Below are 18204 nucleotides of genomic sequence, written 5' to 3'. Positions count from 1 at the left end.
TTAGAAACAATCAACAACAAGGATCCCAAGGACAACGCAGAGGTCCTTTAATATGCTATGGGTGCAACATGGAAGGACATATTAGGAGGAATTGTTTAGCTAACCCTTATCCACCACAGCAAGGACAGGGTAACAGCTATCAGGGAAGGCAGGAACAAGGAGGTAGCTACCAGGCAGGTCCCTTTTATGGGACAGGGATACTAGGGGTGCCAGGGGAATCCACAGGGGGAGGGTCAGCTTGTAGCAATCATAAAACAAGCTGATGAGGAACCAATACTGCAGGTTCTGATAGATGATAGAGGCACGCCAATGATGGCTGACACTGGAGCCACTTACACTTGCGTAGGTTCAAAATATGCCTCTCACCTCCCCATGGCAGGAAAATTTACCAAAACTTTAGAATTCTCGGGACACACGCAGTTAATACTTATGACAGCTCCAAGGATGACAATCTGAGAATTCTTATTTAAGGTGTATATGTGAGTGAGTGAGTAAGAGAGAGAGTGAGAGAGAGACTGAATTTGCATTGTACTGAATAGATTATTTGTGCGCTTGAATGTACTCTGTAATCGGTTCCTGAATGTAACCTATGTCCACTGTTTTAGAAAAAACGTAGAACCACCACTGGGATCGGTGATTCTGTGGTTCTTGGAGACTCTGCATCGCGTCGGAACACCATGTGGTATAGATCATTACATCTTGGTACACAGAGCACTGGTGAGACAACGGGTTGGATCAGAGGGAGAAGGTGTTTGGAGAAGGGAGAGGAATGTAAAGAAAGCAAAAAGGGTGGACGCAGAGGTAATAAATCAGCGGAGAGGAGGCTGGGGGTCGGTTTAGCTCAGGCGGTGGAGAAGTTGTCCTGTTCGATCTTGCTGGTTCGATCCCCATCTCCTCCTAGCTGAGTGTTGATGTGTCCCTGAGCAAGTTACATGGTGATTACAAGATTTAGGAATAATTATCTAGACTCCAAAACATGAGCAATTAGCGTTGAAAATTGTCTGCACACCACACTCCACAGGAGTCAATGGGTTCAATGGCGCCAGGGTAAAGTGACTCATCAAAAGAGGAGCTGACCCAACCCATGGACTCTGCGTGGATAGGTGGATGTTATTTTGGTGCTTGGACCTGACGAGGTCTAGGCGCCAAGATAACAACACAAATAAAATATTTCCTTTAGAAATTACGATAGTAATAGACAATTTATTAAAAGTGATCTTATAATTTAGAAAAAACAATCGGCAATACTTAAACTTAGACCAAATGAGTATGATAAAACGTTATCCAAATTTCTAATTCAGGTTATCCACAATGACATGTCATTCAAAATAAATAAGTAAAATAAAATAAGAAAGGATGCGTGTGTGAGCCTGTTCTCGTGTGTATGTCGGGACTGCCGAGGTAGGGGAGAATCCTCTCCTACTCCGAGTGATGGAGTAGACAAGGGGATACACAAGCACACCTCAGATAAAACAATATGGTTAATTAGTAAATAGATGTATCAATTCAGTGTTGAATAAACTAGTTAAAATCAACATAGAGGGTTTGGGTTTGGTATAGTAGTGAATCAAAATATGGAAAACACTAAATGCAAGCAATAGGTAGAACAAAAGGTTTAATTAGGTCGTCCAATTTAAATAGATAGTGAAGTGCAATCGGGTAGGATTATGAAGAGAATTGTGATTTTGAGTAACGGTTAAGACAGAAGTGAGTCGCCCAATATTGAAAATGCAAGTTTTAATATTGTGATTTTTGTTTTCTTTCACATCTCCCTAGTTAAGGACAATAGGTGGATTGACGCCACATCTGCTGGGAAGGAGTCATACATGCTATGTTGTCAAATTGGATTCGGAAGTAGTGGGTTTACCTTCAAATGCCACTAATGCTGCTGCAATACTTTAATAATTTTAACTCTGATAAATTATCTTTTGTTTTATAGTCGCCCTGATGTGTATTCATTACGCACACACATGGCTGCATAAGGCAGATGCGGCTGAAGACTCTGGGCCCTATCTTGCATCCGGCGCAAGTGACTTAGTCACTGGCGCATGTGTCGTTGCTAGTTTACAACTGGCGCAGAGCGTTCTTTTCCCACCAGCGCCACTCGCCGGTAAATTAGGGATTGATCATGCGCCCCAAGGGGCGGTTCGGCGGAAGGAGGAGGCGTGTTCTGGCGCAAACGCTATTTTGCCGTTGCTGAATACCATTGCTCTACTGACCAGGAAATACCTGGTTTAAAGTCAGTGGCGCGTTGTTCAGATGCTATTTTAAGGGCGGATGCATAGCCTACATGCGCATGCGATGCATACGGATTGCTTGTGCACCTCGCGCATACACTTTGCTTCTCTCATCTACCTAGCCGCACATTCTTGGTAAATTATTTGGGAAAGAACAGCTGATGCAGCGGTAATAAGTTGTACATTTAAATCAATGCATCTGCAAACACCGTACAGCAAACACATATTTTCTTGACACAGATATCGTATAGGCCTACATGCCCATAACTTTTAGGATTGATGAGTATTTGATCGTGAAAAACATTGTTTTACCGCGAGTGAGTGTTAAAAAGAATGAATGAATGCGGGCGCGCGTGTGTGCTCTGTTTAAACACACGCAAACTAAACACGTAACGCATAATACAATCAATGGCAATGTCTATTACCGCGGAGACACATGCATATTAGGATAGCATACAATACTGATAAGAAACAATGTTTATAATGTATTGCGTATTTCATTAAATAGATCAGTTACCGCATATCATATGTTATATTATTTACGTTTTCTTTGGCGAAATTTATTTGAGGACTCAGTATTTCTGAAGTTGTGGAAGAAAACCCCTTATTCCATGTGTGAATTAGGCCATATTATTTGGCAATAAACTGAGCCATTTGCAGTTTGAAATTCATGTGCATCTGTCTCATCGGAGACTGCAGACGCGCTGTCAAAATATCAACTCGTCCGATTCAAATGCGCTCATGGCTCTTAAAGGGGATGGGAGCTGGCACTCTCATTGGTTTGTTGGACGTTACGCCCAAACCACACCTACGGGTAATTAGGCTGCTTCAGACCAACCCTTTTGACACTTGCGCCGCGACGCAAGTGTCATTTATCCGCCTGTAAAATAGCGATAGCGCCGTAGAACCGCCCACAAAGCTACTTGCGCTATGTGCTTTCCACTTGCGTTTCAGACCGTTAAAATAGGGCCCTCTGTCTCCATTCTTCCACTTTGCTGGAGGAATGCCGTACTTTGTACGGCATCCTGCAATAAGCCAGTATGGAAGGCTGGTTAGCCAACGACGGGTAAGATCCCACCTTGAAGCCCGGGACAACCTAAAACAGGCACAGTCACGATTACTTGGCAGAGTCACTGTGAGCACTGGCTCACTTGATCATGAAGTGACGAACTGCAACCATCATAGGAAAAGCCGGCTGATGAAAGGTGGAGGGGGAACAGGAGTCAGATGTGTCAGCTCTGGCAGCAGAGGTGGTCTTGGAACGGGGCATGTCGCGTTTTATTTTACTTTATTTTATTTTACCTTTGTGGTATAGAAGCCCACTAACGCATGTACGTTTTTCGGTTTAGTGCATGACTTTGGAACAGCGTGGTTTCAGGCGGCTGATGGTAAACCCACCCATATTGGGCTTTGGCTTTGGACATACTGGTTTCGATTTCCCTTCCCAAAAGATTGGTTTTAGTTTGCTGATGGTTAGACGTTTCGACGTTGGTTGCACCAACGGCGTTCTTAGATTTGCTTATCATTTAATGCGCATGGTTTTGACCATTGTGCAAGGGGGGAGGTATTGAGGAGAATTAGGAAAAAATTAGAAAACAAGGTTTTTCTTCACCATACTTGCAAACAATGATTGACATCCAGCTAAATGAGTGTGAAATATTTGAAAAAACAATGTTCAACAAATGGGTAGAAGCAGTCCCATCAAAAGACCAAAGTGCGGCTACAGTAATCAAGTTTCTGACTAGAGAAGTCATGCCAAGGTTTGGAATTCCGTCACAAATTAGCTCAGGCGATAGGGCAGTGTTTATTCAGAAAACACTCAAACAAGTGATTTAACATCTGCATGTCAAACAAAGATTAGGCTGTGTCTACATTCCTCAAACCACAAGGTATGGTGGAGAGAGGAATGGGACGCAAAGACAAAGATTAACAAAATTAAATTAGAGTACTAAATTAAAGGACTAATGCACTACGACTGACACTAATGAGTTATCGCATGAAAACTAACAGAACGACGCATCTAACCCCGCATGAAATGCTTACGGGTCGACTCATGCCTTCACCTGTCATTCAAGGGCCTCATAAAGGACCTCCATTAGAACAATTGGAAACTGAATTAAGACGCTATATGGGACAACTAACTGGCATACACAGGCTTATTTTTCAACAGGGGAAAGACAGAGTTCCAGAGTTGGAGAAGGAGCCACCAAGGGGGGTGGAGCCAGGTGACCAAGTGTACCTAAGGGTGTTCAGGAGAAAGTGGAACGAGCCCAGGAGAGAAGGGCCATACAAAGTCACCAACGCAACACCAACAGCCATCCAAGTGGAAGGAAGTGCCACGTCAGGGCCGGCTCTGACCAATTTGGTGCCCTAGGCAAGATTTTTGCTGGTGCCCCCTACCCCTTTTAACTGCGGTCATGCCAGCCGACTCATCGAGATTGGCGGTCAAGCCAGCCGACCCAGTTTTTTGCCGTACCTGTATATACTAGCCATTACGGTAATAGCGTCTCAGAACTAGTTTAAAATAAAAGCATTCGTCGGGTACATACAAAAAGACAGTCAATAAAAGCAAATACTATCAAAGGAAGTGTACGGCCGTTGTGGTATTTACTTTCAAAATAAAAGCCCACCAAACATTCCAATCTGAGACATATTACAAATGATTTTGGATTAAATTTAAAAGAAAATGCCCTGTTATTCCAGGCTCATTTCACTTCAGAGTTATAGTTCAAAACCCCATAGGGTAACCCACGAAGTTTCAAAATATCCCTGTTATTCCAGACTCATTCCATTTCAGGGTCACAGTTGAAGACCCCATAGTGTCACCCAAGAAGTTTCAGGGTATTCTGATGTGTAGTTTCAAGTTAAAAGCCCACTAGATATTGACATATGAGACTTATTACATCTTTTTTTGGTTTCAATTTAAAAGGAAACTCCCTGTTATTCCAGACTCATTCCACTTCAGGGTCAAAGTTTAAGACCCCATAGTGTCACCCAAGAAGTTTCAGGATATTCTGATGTGTAATTTCTAATTAAAAGCCCACTAGATATTGAAATATAAGTCTCATATTTCAATATCTAGTGGGCTTTTAATTTGAGACTACGCATCAGAATATCCTGAAACTTCTTGAGTATCACTATGGGGTTCTGACCTATGACCCTGAAGTGGAATGAGTCTGGAATAACAGGGCGTTTCCTTTTAAATCTAATCCAAAGATCATACCTAAATAATATCTAATGTCTCATATTTCAATATCTAGTGGGCTTTTATTTTGAAACTGCACATCAGAATGTCCTGAAACTTCTTGGGTGACCTTATGGTGTCTTGAACAATCGCCCTGAGCCTGGAATAACAGGGCATTTTATTTTAAATTTAATCCAAAATCATATGTAATATGTCTCATATTGGACATTTTGGTTGGCTTTTATTTTGAAACTCCACATCAGAATGTTCTGAAACTTCGTGGGTTACCCTATGGGGGGTTGAACTATAACCCTGAAGTGAAATGAGCCTGGAATAACAGGGCATTTTCTTTTAAATTGAATCCAAAATCATATGTAATATGTCTCATATTTGGTGGGCTTTTATTTTGGAACTACACATCAGAATGTCCTGAAACTTCTTGGGTGACCCTATGGGGTCTTGAACTATCGCCCTGCAGTGAAATGAGCCTGGAATAACAGGGTATTTTATTTTAAATTGAATCCAAATTCATTGTAATATGTCTCATATTGGAATCTGGGCTTTTATTTTGAAACTCCACATCAGAATGTTCTGGAACTTCTTCGGTGACCCTATGGGGTTGTGAACTATAACCCTGAAGTAAAATGAGCATGGAATAACGGGGCATTTTCTTTTAAATCGAATCCAAAATCATTTGTAATATGTCTCAGATTGGAATGTTTGGTGGGCTTTTATTTTGAAAGTAAATACCACAACGGCCGTACACTTCCTTCGATAGTATTTGCTTTTATTGACTGTCTTTTTGTATGTAGGCTACCCGACGAATGCTTTTACTTTAAACTAGTTCTGAGACGCTATTACCGTAATGGCTAGTATATACAGGTACGGCAAAAAACTGGGTCGGCTGGCATGACCGCGCGGAGGAAGTGGAAACTAGGGCGCTTTTTTATTTTGCATGTTATGTTATGTTGTCTAATATTTATTTCGAAATAACTACTGGTATTAAGAAACATAAACATTGAAGTTAAAGTTAGATGAATACAGTATTAAAAAAATAAATAAAAATAATCCCATATTTTCGGCGCCCCCGGCGGATGGATGCGCCCGTAGCATTCGCCTATACTGCCTATGCCCAGAGCCGGGCCTGTGCCACGTGGTATCATCTCAACCACTGCACAAAAGCCGCTCAACCCAGGGATGAGCGTGAGGAGGAGGAGCCAGACGCAGACACACCGGGGGCTGACCAGCTGCCCCAGGACCAGATCCAGTCGAGCCAAGAGATACAGCCACATGATGATGCTGAAACCGGGGAGCCTGTTCCTGATCCTTTACGGGTTGTGCCAGATTCCGCTGGCTCAAGGACAGACCCCGAGGAAGGATGAAACCATGGAGACAACACAGACCTGGAAGAGCCAGGAATCAGGGGCTGGTACTGAAGGAAGCCAGAGAGGAACACAGGACAATCCGGCCTCAACTCATTCAGGAATAGTTAACAAGAAAGGGAAAATAGTCTTATATGCTCAGATACCACCGCAGAACCAAGTTAATGAATTTGTGTTTACTATTATGTCGGATAACCAACCGTTATGTGCATTAACCTTCCGCCAGAATTATGAACATGCGCATCGGAAAAATCGGTGTGTAGTACATATCAAATCTAATCCAATGAAATGGTGTTTAACAGTAACGTCAGGAAAAACATGGGACTATAACAGAAAGTATAAATTAAATATGAGAGTATATATACTTCTTAAAGCAGTGTCAGACAGAACATTCAATTTTACATTAGAAGCAGAAGACCCTTGTGTAATCAAAAATCAACCGGGTAAGGTCGTTAAAATTGATCAAAGCAATCCACTAAGATCTTCAGATAATGACAAAGTAAATGTAACCACAGCCACCGATAAAGTAGATCAACCTCCGGTTAGAGATAATGGGATAAATTCATTGGTAACCACTAAGAGCTTAAATTCAACTCTAGATGCAAGTAGGACTAATGAAACTTCTGATATCAGGGATTTAGCACAACCTTCAGTCACTAATGTAACTTATATTGGAGAGGAAACAACAACATAAGAAATCACAAATGTAACTTCTATTAGAGAGGATACAACAATACTAGCAACCACTAACGTAACTCCAATTAGAGAAATAACAACAGTCATGGGTGATCTAATAAAACTAATGACAAATGGTACAGCAGCGACTGCTCAGGGTAAAATTAAATTAACAACAATAATAGCAAAAGTAGAGGTGACCACAATGATAATATCTAAGGAGGATAATATAGAAACATTGGCAACCGCTATGTCAATGGTGAATTCAGAAACTATGGCGCCAAGGATCTTAACATCGACACCAATGTCTCTTGAAGAGACTCTTGTAGAACAGACAACTATTCAGGAGGGTAATAACACTAAAAGCTTTGGTCGCCGCTCAACAGCTAGGACCCTAAAACAATATAAACCTGATCCCAGTGGGCACATTAGGGTAAGAACAACAGACCAGTTGTTCAGGCAAGCAAAAGTAAATAGGTGTAATAAATGGGTCGAATTTACGGGAAAACAAATAGAGGCAAATAACTTATTTGTGTAGCAAAAATCGTAAGGATGCAGTATATGTCGTAAATGCTAAATAGGATTTTGAATTTTGCTTAAAAGAATGGACACAGCAGGAGTATGATCTAGAGGTCAATTTAAATAGAACACGAACAGAAGGTATCCCATAACAGAAAAAGTACGTTATATGCTCAATTAAATGTTTTCCGCTGTTAGGATCGAGTCACCATAACAAATATCTTGAAGATAAAAATGACCAGAGCCATGGAACGTAATTATGAATAGATGCCGAGAATTTGAAACCAATACCACCATCAATAAATTATGTTGTCGGTAACTTAGAAAATAATAAACTAAACAAACGGAAGAGAGCATACGGACCAGACGAGAACATAAGAATTGATCAAATAGGACAACCCAAACCCCCCAAATGTATGCAGCATACATGTACATGACTATAATCAGAGCTATCCGAATCTATGCATGCTTACGGACAATCTTAATTTTTAATTTCTTTTATTTACTTATTTTTTTAACTGTCATTTTATTTGGTTTCATATTTTTATGTCATATATTCTGAAATGCTAATTTTCAATGCATACTGTGGTAACCCGCTCCTTGAATGAGCCGGGTTACCGGTACAAACGACGCGTTTGTAGAAGGTTAAAGCCATTCCAGGCATTTATTATACAATCACTTCAATCAACCAGGGTTCTCACGGTCTCTAGGGCCTCCGTGGGCCTCTAGGCTCTCTCGCTGCCACGAGCCCTTCCTTCCTGCACCCGAGCCGTGCTGTGCTGTGCTGTGCTGTGCCTCCTTTTAACATGGCTACCGTGCTTTCGGCCAGGTGTCCCCCAATCACCCTGATTGGGGTGCCGAAAGGGCTGCTCTCTCTCGCCGGCTGGTGGGTGGGGTTGGTACACCCCGTCCTCTACGGTACCCCGGGCCCGTCCAGGCCGAGGACCACGTGGCGGGATGCCACAATGCTGAAAATACTATGTTATGTGTGAATTCTAGTTAGACATTTGATAGATCTTTTTTGCCTTAAACAACAGGTTGAGATTCCTGAGAATTATGCAGGTTGAGATCCCTGAACATACTTAAAGGTTTTTAACGATGATCAAATGTAGTGCAAAATCTGACCTAAACGACTTATGTTTTTGTTGTGATCTTGTCAGCCACAAAAGGGAGGATGTGTGGTAGAAATTAATGATTATATTCTATGGTAAACTATGATTATTATTAGGCCTGTATATCTATTGGTAGAAAACATGTAAAATGCCTCTGGATTTTGATCCAGGGCTGGTCACGAGGCCTGGGAGTCTTGGGTCAGAGCAGGAGTTGGGGCCCAACCCCCCCAGGAGCAGGAAGCTACTGACACAATGCATGCTGACTCCACTTCCTGGGTCCTAGACTATCTCGGTGACCATCTGTTTAGAAGAATTTGTGTTTGATTATGTGTGGACACCTAAAAAACAAGAAACTGCTGAGTACTGTGCTATTGTGTGTTTAAGAAGAGGCTGGAATCTGTTGACGAGGAGTGACTCTGCAGACCCACCCGGCTGTTATCGTTGTTGTTGTACTTCACGATAAAGTCTTTTGTCAATACTTGCTCCGGACCCCCGATTTCTTTTAATCTCTCTCTCTTGAATTAGTCTAAGTGTTTTATATCTCGATTAATCTACTACAACATCAGAAGATGTGTTTCATGCATCTCTCTATTGAAGAGGGAGTGACTGTTGCTGTTAGGGTTAAAGGTCCCATGACATGCCACAAGGTGTGGTGTGATAAGCCGTTACAAGCCGTTTCGGAAATCTGCCCATTATGACATCACAGGTGGGCGTGTCTACCTTAGATGTGTGACGGATAGATGAGCAACGTTTGCTACAGTCCACTGGGTAGGCTGGTAGACTAATCTATCCAGCATACATCCAGGTGGACACGCCCACCTGTGATGTCATAAGGGGCCGATTTCCAAAACGGCTTTTAACAGCTAATCACACTCCACCTGGTGGCATGTCATGAGACCTTTAAGGGATTTCTGGTAAATGCACATCGTTATTTTCATCATCTGCTGTAACCAGACCGTTGTGTTCCATTATTTAACAAAAATTTAAACGGGATAACACAATTTGTTTAAAAGCCATCTGTTTCTTTATCCTAATGCTAAATAAAATGTGCATCAGCATGCACAGAATAACTCAATGGATAACCGTGTAGTGGTCTTGCAAACTAGGTCATGGAGTTTTACCAAGTTTAAAACGTGACACTATGCATGATATTTTCATTGATTATACTTTAGACACAATTTTTCTATTCATTTTCAAATCAGCTGGTGTTGGGCTGAGGATCTTCAGGCAGGAAAGCTAGCTTAGCAGATAAGCAAAACTTACACCAAGACCATTTTTCTCATCTTCATTTTGTTTGTGTGTTGGTGGGTTTCCACGGGCTGCTCCAGTATTGGCGAGGGGTGCTCACCTTAGAGAAAAGTATGTACTTGACGCTGAGTGGAAGGTGGACAAAAAACAAAAACCAGTGTTGACAAATGGAGAGATTATGGACACAAACGAGGAGAATTGTAGAGGAATTGGTTTTAAGAGATGGAGAGAGAGTCGCCACAGTAATACAATGGAGTAGGCTCAGCGCCCCCTGATTTGTCTTCTTAGATATCAGTCATCCATTGTTTAGTTTATTGAGTTAGGTGTTGGTCTCTTTCTGAAGCACATCTCAAGCTGGTAGTGTAAAATGTCAAGAGGGAAGAGCAAGAGCTTTCTTCAGCTATGATTTTAATGAGTCCAATATGTCAGGCTGTCTAATTAAACTGCAGAAGGCCATGCGCAGGCATCTGAAGATAAAGTATACAGGCAGGACAAACTGACGGAGATGAGAGGAAGTTAGTGGAAGCATAAAATTGAATAATACATAAAAAATGAGTTAGAGGTTGCATGCGATGTGCATGCTTCATAAGTATTTGTATACATCATGTATTTAAAATGAATTGGCTCTCGAACTTTCGCAGCATAAAAAAAAGTATACGTTATTTAGACATGAGAACATGTGTACACGGTTTAAATATACACTGTGCACAATTATTAGGCAAGTGAGTATTTTGGCCATATCATAATTCTTATGCATATTTTCCAACATTAACCTTTATAAACTTGAGTGATTATTGGATTTAAGCATACCAGGTGATGTGTATTTGCCTAATGAGTGAGGGTATGGCCTAAGGAGATCAACACCCTATATCATGGTGTGGATAATTATTAGACAGCTCCTCTTCCTCAGGCAAGAGGTTATAGGATAGGATAGGATAGTTATCCAAGGTTTATGTTGGTAACAGCCCAAGTTTAATGATGTACTATCTAGAAATTAGCATAGCAATTTCCAATAAATTACTTTTCTTAGTTATTATTCATAGCTACACCCATTTAGAAAGGGTTTATTCGATTTACCACTATGGAATTACTTACCTGGTTACAACCTCCGCAGGAGCAGTTTTCCTCTAGTGTCATGGTACATCTTCTTAAATACTGGGTACGAAGCTGTTTGTTTCAATGGTATTACCAGGTTCTTACCATATCATTTATAATAGATACATTTCATTGTCCATGCAGTCAACACAAACTTGTACCATGTACGTTCTGCGACGTTACCAAGCAAAACACGACAATTTACCCAGTAAGTAAGCTGAAACTGTACTGTAAAAGGAAGCCTTGTTTGTTTCCATGGTATTACCAGGTTCTTACCATATAATTTGTAATACATTATTCCCTTTTCCATGCAATCAACACAAACTTTTACCATATATGTTCTGCAACGTCGTTCACCAGTAGTTAAAGCTAGGGTGGGCGATTTTGGAGAAAACAGTCGTTGAGATTCCGTCGCGTGCTCTCTGGCCCGTCCCTGCCACGCTACCTGCTGTAGCTCCTCCCACCGAACGTCAGTTATGCGCGTTCATGTGAATTCAGTTACATTGATAGGAAGACGAAACACCATGTCCGATTCCGAGGTAATTAAACATTAGTGCTGATTGCTACATAAGTACATATATAGCATCAACATCTTACTCACAGACATACCATGTATGTTATCTTAAAATCATTGCCATTGCGCTGGTAGGCCTAAGAAAGGTAGCTGTATCAGCCAAGCAAGATAGCAAACTAATTGCAACTGTAGTTCGTTAGCATAAGAACAAAAGCAAAAAAAACTAAAAAAAAACTCCTTCTCCATGATAACAGAATTCTTCTAGGTCTCCCTCTTATCAATATTGACAATCGATATGATCTCTTTACTGTCGTTGTCCATCATTGTGTATGTACAGTACTGTGCTGAAAAAATATATATATTTGATAAAATAACACAGAAAGCCAGATTACACACAAGGAAACCGTCACTTCAAAGCGATCGCGAAACTGAGCTAGGCTGCTGCTAGCTTGCAACAACGTTATAACAATACATGGAATATCATATGCTAGACTTCCCTCGCAGTGCTTATCTTGGCAGTTGTGTCAACGTAGCTTTAATACAAACGTGACTCGGACATTATCCACAGTTGAGTTGAAGCCTAGGCCACGTGTTAGCACAATCTCTGTGTTATTCCGACAGCCAGGGTTGGTGTGACCATAACTAACCTATAAAACGGACCGGGAAAAGAACCATCGGCTGATGCAAGACATCCTACAGAACCGTATTGAAATGGTTACATTACAGAACCGTAATGTAACGGTTATCGTGGCTTTGCTTAGTAAAAAAACATACCAGCCGACACTTTACATATTCATCGCAATATACCATGGAGGGATAGCACAATTCCTTACCTGTCTATAAGAAATATAGCCATCTCAGCGTCCGATTTTAATTTTCTCCGGTCACGTAACTCTCTCCATCGCTCATAAGCCACGCCGATGTTTACTCTGGTTTTATTTCGAGCTCTCTCCGCCTCCCTTTTAGTAGCTGTCCTTTCAACAAGTGTCTTTCCTCTTTTTTTCTCTGTCTTAGTGGTGTTAGTTGATGGTATCCGGGGAATGGGAAATTTATGGGCCGTTGATGAAGACACGGCTATTCATTTGTTGTCCACCGTAGTAGTACAAAACTGTCAGACCGCTAGGCTCGTGAACGCTCACGCAGGGACGCACCAACGTCGTTGCCAAGGTGACCGGACAGTCCCACAGCCAATAAGAACGGAGAATCGGAGCCTCGCTCTGATTGGTCAAAGTGTACATGAGCGGTGGCAATTTTTGGGTGCGGCCCACAGAGGCAGGGGAGAGCAAAGTTATGAGCAGATATTCTCAGAGCACTTCACCTACATATAGCTGACTGGCTATTAGGACAATTTTGCCAAATATTACAGTAAAGAAATTACCCACCCTAGCTTTAAGCACTTTAATTGTTGTTATAAAACCCCAAACCACTGTTGATGAAAGGCATATTAAAATTAAACAAAATCCAAGTCTTATCTTTCAAACAATGCATATCTCACAAACAGGCACTGAACACTGAAAAAATCGGACAAAAACGAGAGCCGTCCACATCAACTCAATTTAAATGTTACTGATGGTGTTTTAATAAAACACATGAGTGTTATGGCAAGTGACCACAATGAAGACTGCTTCAACCTCTACAGTTTGAATAAGTGGCAAATGCCATGCAGCAATCTGCCCATGGGAGCATCTTTGTGGTCATTCGCAAACCAATGAGTCCACTCGATGAATGAGAGATGGCTCTTTAGTGTCCTCTCTGTGATGTATCCCTGCAGTCTCCACATCTGGGATTTGTAGGCAGACCAAGGCCTGACCAGGTACCTCCAAATCTCCCCTTCCATACTGTAATAAAGAATCAGAAGACAAGAAAATAAACAAGAGGACTGTTAATTGATGGACATTTCTAGAACATGTAGAACTCAAAGATTATTTTCAGTTAAGAAAGGATGCTGGTCCTCTGGCCATTGTGTTTGGTCATATTAAAAAGAGAAAAAGGCATAGCCATAAATACAGTTAATAGGACGGGAGGGGACAGGCTATTAGCTCCGGTTAGCACTTTAGCATCGAGATAGCGGAGCTTCTGTCATTCAAACAACCCGGACATGTTGTTTAAAACCTATAACACCCAACTTATTAAAATATCTGGATTTAATCTGGCTTTCTCCCATAAGTACAGTTAATAGGATGGGAAGAGACAGGCTCTGTTAGCCCCGGTTAGCGCGATGCTAAAGAGCATCTGTACCGGAGCATGCCGCCTCAACAGGTGCAAGTTAGCCTCCGGTTTGATATTCGCCGGATATTCGGTGTACCACCCAAACGAATTCATCAACACAAGTGCAATACATTACGGGCTTAGGGCCGTTACATAGTCAACGCATCGCTACCCATACGCGTCCAGAAGGCTACGCATCGCTACGCTTCGGCCGCCATTATGCGGCGACGCGTAGCAAAACGCGTCGTCCCTATTTTTGATACGCGACACGCCGATCCGTGCAATACTATGCGTTGTCGTGGGGGCGATACTGCAAACATTGTACATTATTTCAACTATAGGTTATACTTACAGAAGAAAATTTGAGAGGATGAGGGAACGTGATAAGAATGACATTCACGTCTCTTTTACTAATTACCTGTGCCAATTTTTGCGAACCCTTCCACAGGGGCAAAGTGCTATTTTGATGCGCGACATCAAACAGCTGATGCGCGACATCAAACAGCTGATGCAGGATTATGAGCCATTTTATTTGTTTTATTTGTTTTAGTGTTAGCCTATTTGAATTAATTACGTAATACTTTGTGTTCACGTTCTGTGTGAAACATAAATTCAGTAGCCTCTTTGAGTGAATTAAATTTGAAAGCGTGAGTGAATGAAAAATGTGTGCATGTATGGTGGGTTTCTGTATTTGATAAATAAACCCCTTTTCTCTAATAATGTTTTCTACCATATAATTTCTGAGGACATTATGCGCTATAGCTTTGGCTATAGGCCTATAATACACTTAAATAATTTATTAAGTAATAATTAAGGCAGCGCTCGTTGTATAAATATTTTATATGGATATGAATGAATGAGTTTGACGTAAACCAAATTAGTTAACTTGTGTAATGTGATAACTAATAAATCAAAAGTCATGCTTCCAAGTGACCAATGTGTATACATTTATTGGTCAGTGCGCATACCCAATCGTAGCACATTGTACTGGTGGGGAAACACGCCAGCATCTGACAAAAAATAATCTGCCAGCTGCTCCCTGACAAGGGCCGGTTTTGGTGAGAGTCGGGAAGATATCGGATGACTCGCGAAGGACATCATCTTTGGCGCCGACATCCGAAAATACTGGAAATGCCTCTCCTCGTCCAGGCTTCGCATTGGAAGCACCAGAGAAACAAATTCCCCATCCTGATCTCGTGTGATATTTAAAGGGCGCATATACCACCATACTATCTCTGCGCTTCCTGCGTTGCCGCAGCCGATGTAAAAGGAGCAATAAAATGCACTCTTCTTCCGTAGCCATTTTGATCGGAATGTGACCCGGAATGTCACCCGCAAAAACACTGGTGACTCTGCTGCCACCCGTGGCGTGAGTGGTGTATTGCATGTCATGCAATGCCCGCAACGTTTGCGTATGCTGTGTAGACTATGAAAGGAAGCGCGTCGCTCGCGTCGCTTACGCACGTTGCTCGCGTTGACTATGTAACGGCCCTTAGTATGTTGAGGGCAGTTTAGGACACCGTATCGCGAAAAATCACAACCACATGTTGTCGCTATCGATGTCTGTGCAACAACGTCATCTACCGTCAACAAATTACACTCACAGACTGGTGGCAGAGACGTTACCATGAAATTGTTTCAGGAAATAAATCATATAAAATAACATTAAAAAAAATACATTTTGTCATTCTGATAGTAGTAGTAGTTGCCAATGTTGGGCTGCTACTTACTAAAGGTAAGGCCGCGTTCACATCTAGCGTTTTTTTAAATCTGCCAATGCTTGTTTTACATTATATTCCTATGGAGCAGAGCGTTTCTGGAAAAAGTCACGGCCGCTTTTTTAAACGCCTCTCCCAGCGTTTTTTTCTGCCATACGGAGCGTTGAAAAAAGTTCAACTTTCAGGAAGAAAGCGGCCAACGTCAGGCGTCTTTTGGGCAACTGACCAATCACAAGCGGAACATTGACACTTCGTCACGAAGGAAACTCTCAACTGTCAAAACAAGAAACAATGGCAGACAAATCACTCGGGAAAGTGCCAGTGGAGCGATTCATAGTTTTAATTACAGAACATGTCGAGATCTACAACATGTCTAATGGGCTCTAGCCTGGATACGTAGTAGGCGAGTAACGTCGGGTCTAGAATGGATTCATTGCTAGGCGATAGAAAAAACGCTCTCGGCGCTTTTAGGGCCAAAAACGCTGCCAGCTTCTTTATGTTGTTGAAAAAACGGTCGGCTCAACTTTTCCTTATTACAAAAAACGCTAGATGTGAACGTGGCCTAACTTTGCTAATATATTGCATTATTGTTAAACGGGATGCAATTAATAGTTTCAAACATAGTTTAGTTGATTTTTGTCAAATATTAAACTATTAACTGCATTATGATTAACTATAATGCAATATATTTGTGTGATTAATTTCCTGAAACAATTCCATGGTAACGTCTCTGCCACCAGTCTGTGATTTTAATTTGTTGACGGTCCCTAAAACAGGTAGCAGCCAGAACGTAGATGACGTTGTTGCACAGACATCGATAGCGACAACATGTGTTTGTGATTTTTCGCGATACGGTGTCCTAAACTGTCCTCAACATACTAGGTCCGTAATGTATTGCACTTGTGTTGATGAATCCGTTTGGGTAGTAAACCGAATATCCGGTGAATATCAAACCGGAGGCTAACTTGCACCTGTTGAGGCGGCATGCTCCGGTAGAGCTGCTCTTTAGCATTGCGCTAACCGGGGCTCACAGAGCCTGTCTCTTCCCGTCCTATTAACTGTACTTATGGGAGAGAGCCTGATTAAATCCGGATATTTTAATAAGTTGGGTGTTATAGGATTTCTGGAAAGCCGCGTAACACGCTCTGGTGGAGTCAGCTCTGGCACCCTGGATGGACCGGGTTAGGGTCTGTATGCGAACGCATCCACCCAGAGTGGGTGATTGTCCTTCGCGCTGAGAGAGAACCACAGCTCGCACTGTGTGTTCTCCCGCGTGGCGAATAGGTGGACCCCCGCCTTCCCAAACTCGCTCCATATCTGATTGATCAGATCGTGGTGCAGAGTCCAGTCTCCTGGTTGGGGACCCCCCCTCGACATTATGTCGGCCCCTCTGTTCAGGACACGGCTGACATCATGCCCAGCAGCCTCATGACAGAGAGGGCTGTCACGACGCTGCCCGGGAAACAGCGGCGGAGGAGAGACCACAGCGTCTCCATCCTCTGCTGTGAGAGCCGTGCTCTCATTACAGCTGAATCCAGTTCTACCCCCAAATACATCACACTCTGTGAGGGGAGGGGGGAGCTCTTCTTCCAATTCATAGCGAAGCCTAAATTAAACTTTTTTGTTTGAATAGCTGCTTCCTCCTTGGAGCGAGCCATCAAAAGCAGATCGTCCAAGTAGAACAGTACTCTCATTCCTGTTGCGTGAAGCACTGTGGGATCACTGTGACGTGGAAGTAGGCGTCCTTCAAATCTATTGAGGTGAACCAGTCGCCCGGCTTTACACACCGTTACACTCGTCTGATTGTTAACATGTGAAACGGCCTCTCCGCAATGCATTTGTTAAATAGGGCCAGATTGAGAATCTGTCTCAGCCCTCCTGTTTTCTTGGGTACCAGGAAATAACGGGAATAGAATCCCTGCATTTCCTCTCCCTTCGGGACCGTGGAAATCACTTTTTTCGCTAGAAGCTGCTGGAGCTCTGCCAAAAGTGACAGCTGTTGATCCTTGGATGACAGCGTTGTTTCCACAATCCCGTTGAATCACGGCGGAACGGAGGTGAACTGCAGGGTGTGACCCTTGCTGATCAGCCTGTCCATCCATTTGGCCAGCGTTACGGCCACATTGGCCTTTCAGTTGTCGTTGTATGTGTGTTACTTGTTTTGTCTGCCTGGCCTGGAGAGACGCGGGGCGGGAGATTTGATTTGTGCTTTGCACTATGATTGTCAAGATCTGTTTGATTCATGCTTTTCACGCAATTAAATGAAGAAACGTGGATTGTTCGCGCTGTCTCCTGCCCCGTTTCTTTGTTAC

General features: G+C 42.3%; 1 protein-coding gene and 1 long non-coding RNA gene across 2 annotated transcripts in view; one reads left to right on the top strand and one right to left on the bottom strand.

The window, feature by feature from the left end:
• LOC132457190 (uncharacterized) overlaps window positions 1-18204 on the bottom strand; it is a 419436-nt gene that overhangs the window by 264000 nt on the left and 137232 nt on the right. The gene's annotated exons all lie outside the window — the stretch shown is intronic.
• LOC132457549 (uncharacterized) lies at window positions 6210-8272 on the top strand. Its single transcript, XM_060051803.1, has 2 exons — window positions 6210-7408; window positions 7499-8272. The coding sequence occupies exons 1-2, from the start codon at window positions 6550-6552 to the stop codon at window positions 8014-8016; spliced, it is 1377 nt and encodes a 458-aa protein (XP_059907786.1). The 5' UTR covers window positions 6210-6549; the 3' UTR covers window positions 8017-8272.

Source organism: Gadus macrocephalus, chromosome 5, assembly GCF_031168955.1.
Source record: "Gadus macrocephalus chromosome 5, ASM3116895v1".
Classification (NCBI taxonomy): Eukaryota; Metazoa; Chordata; class Actinopteri; order Gadiformes; family Gadidae; genus Gadus; species Gadus macrocephalus.
This window is presented reverse-complemented; position numbering and strand designations above follow the sequence as displayed.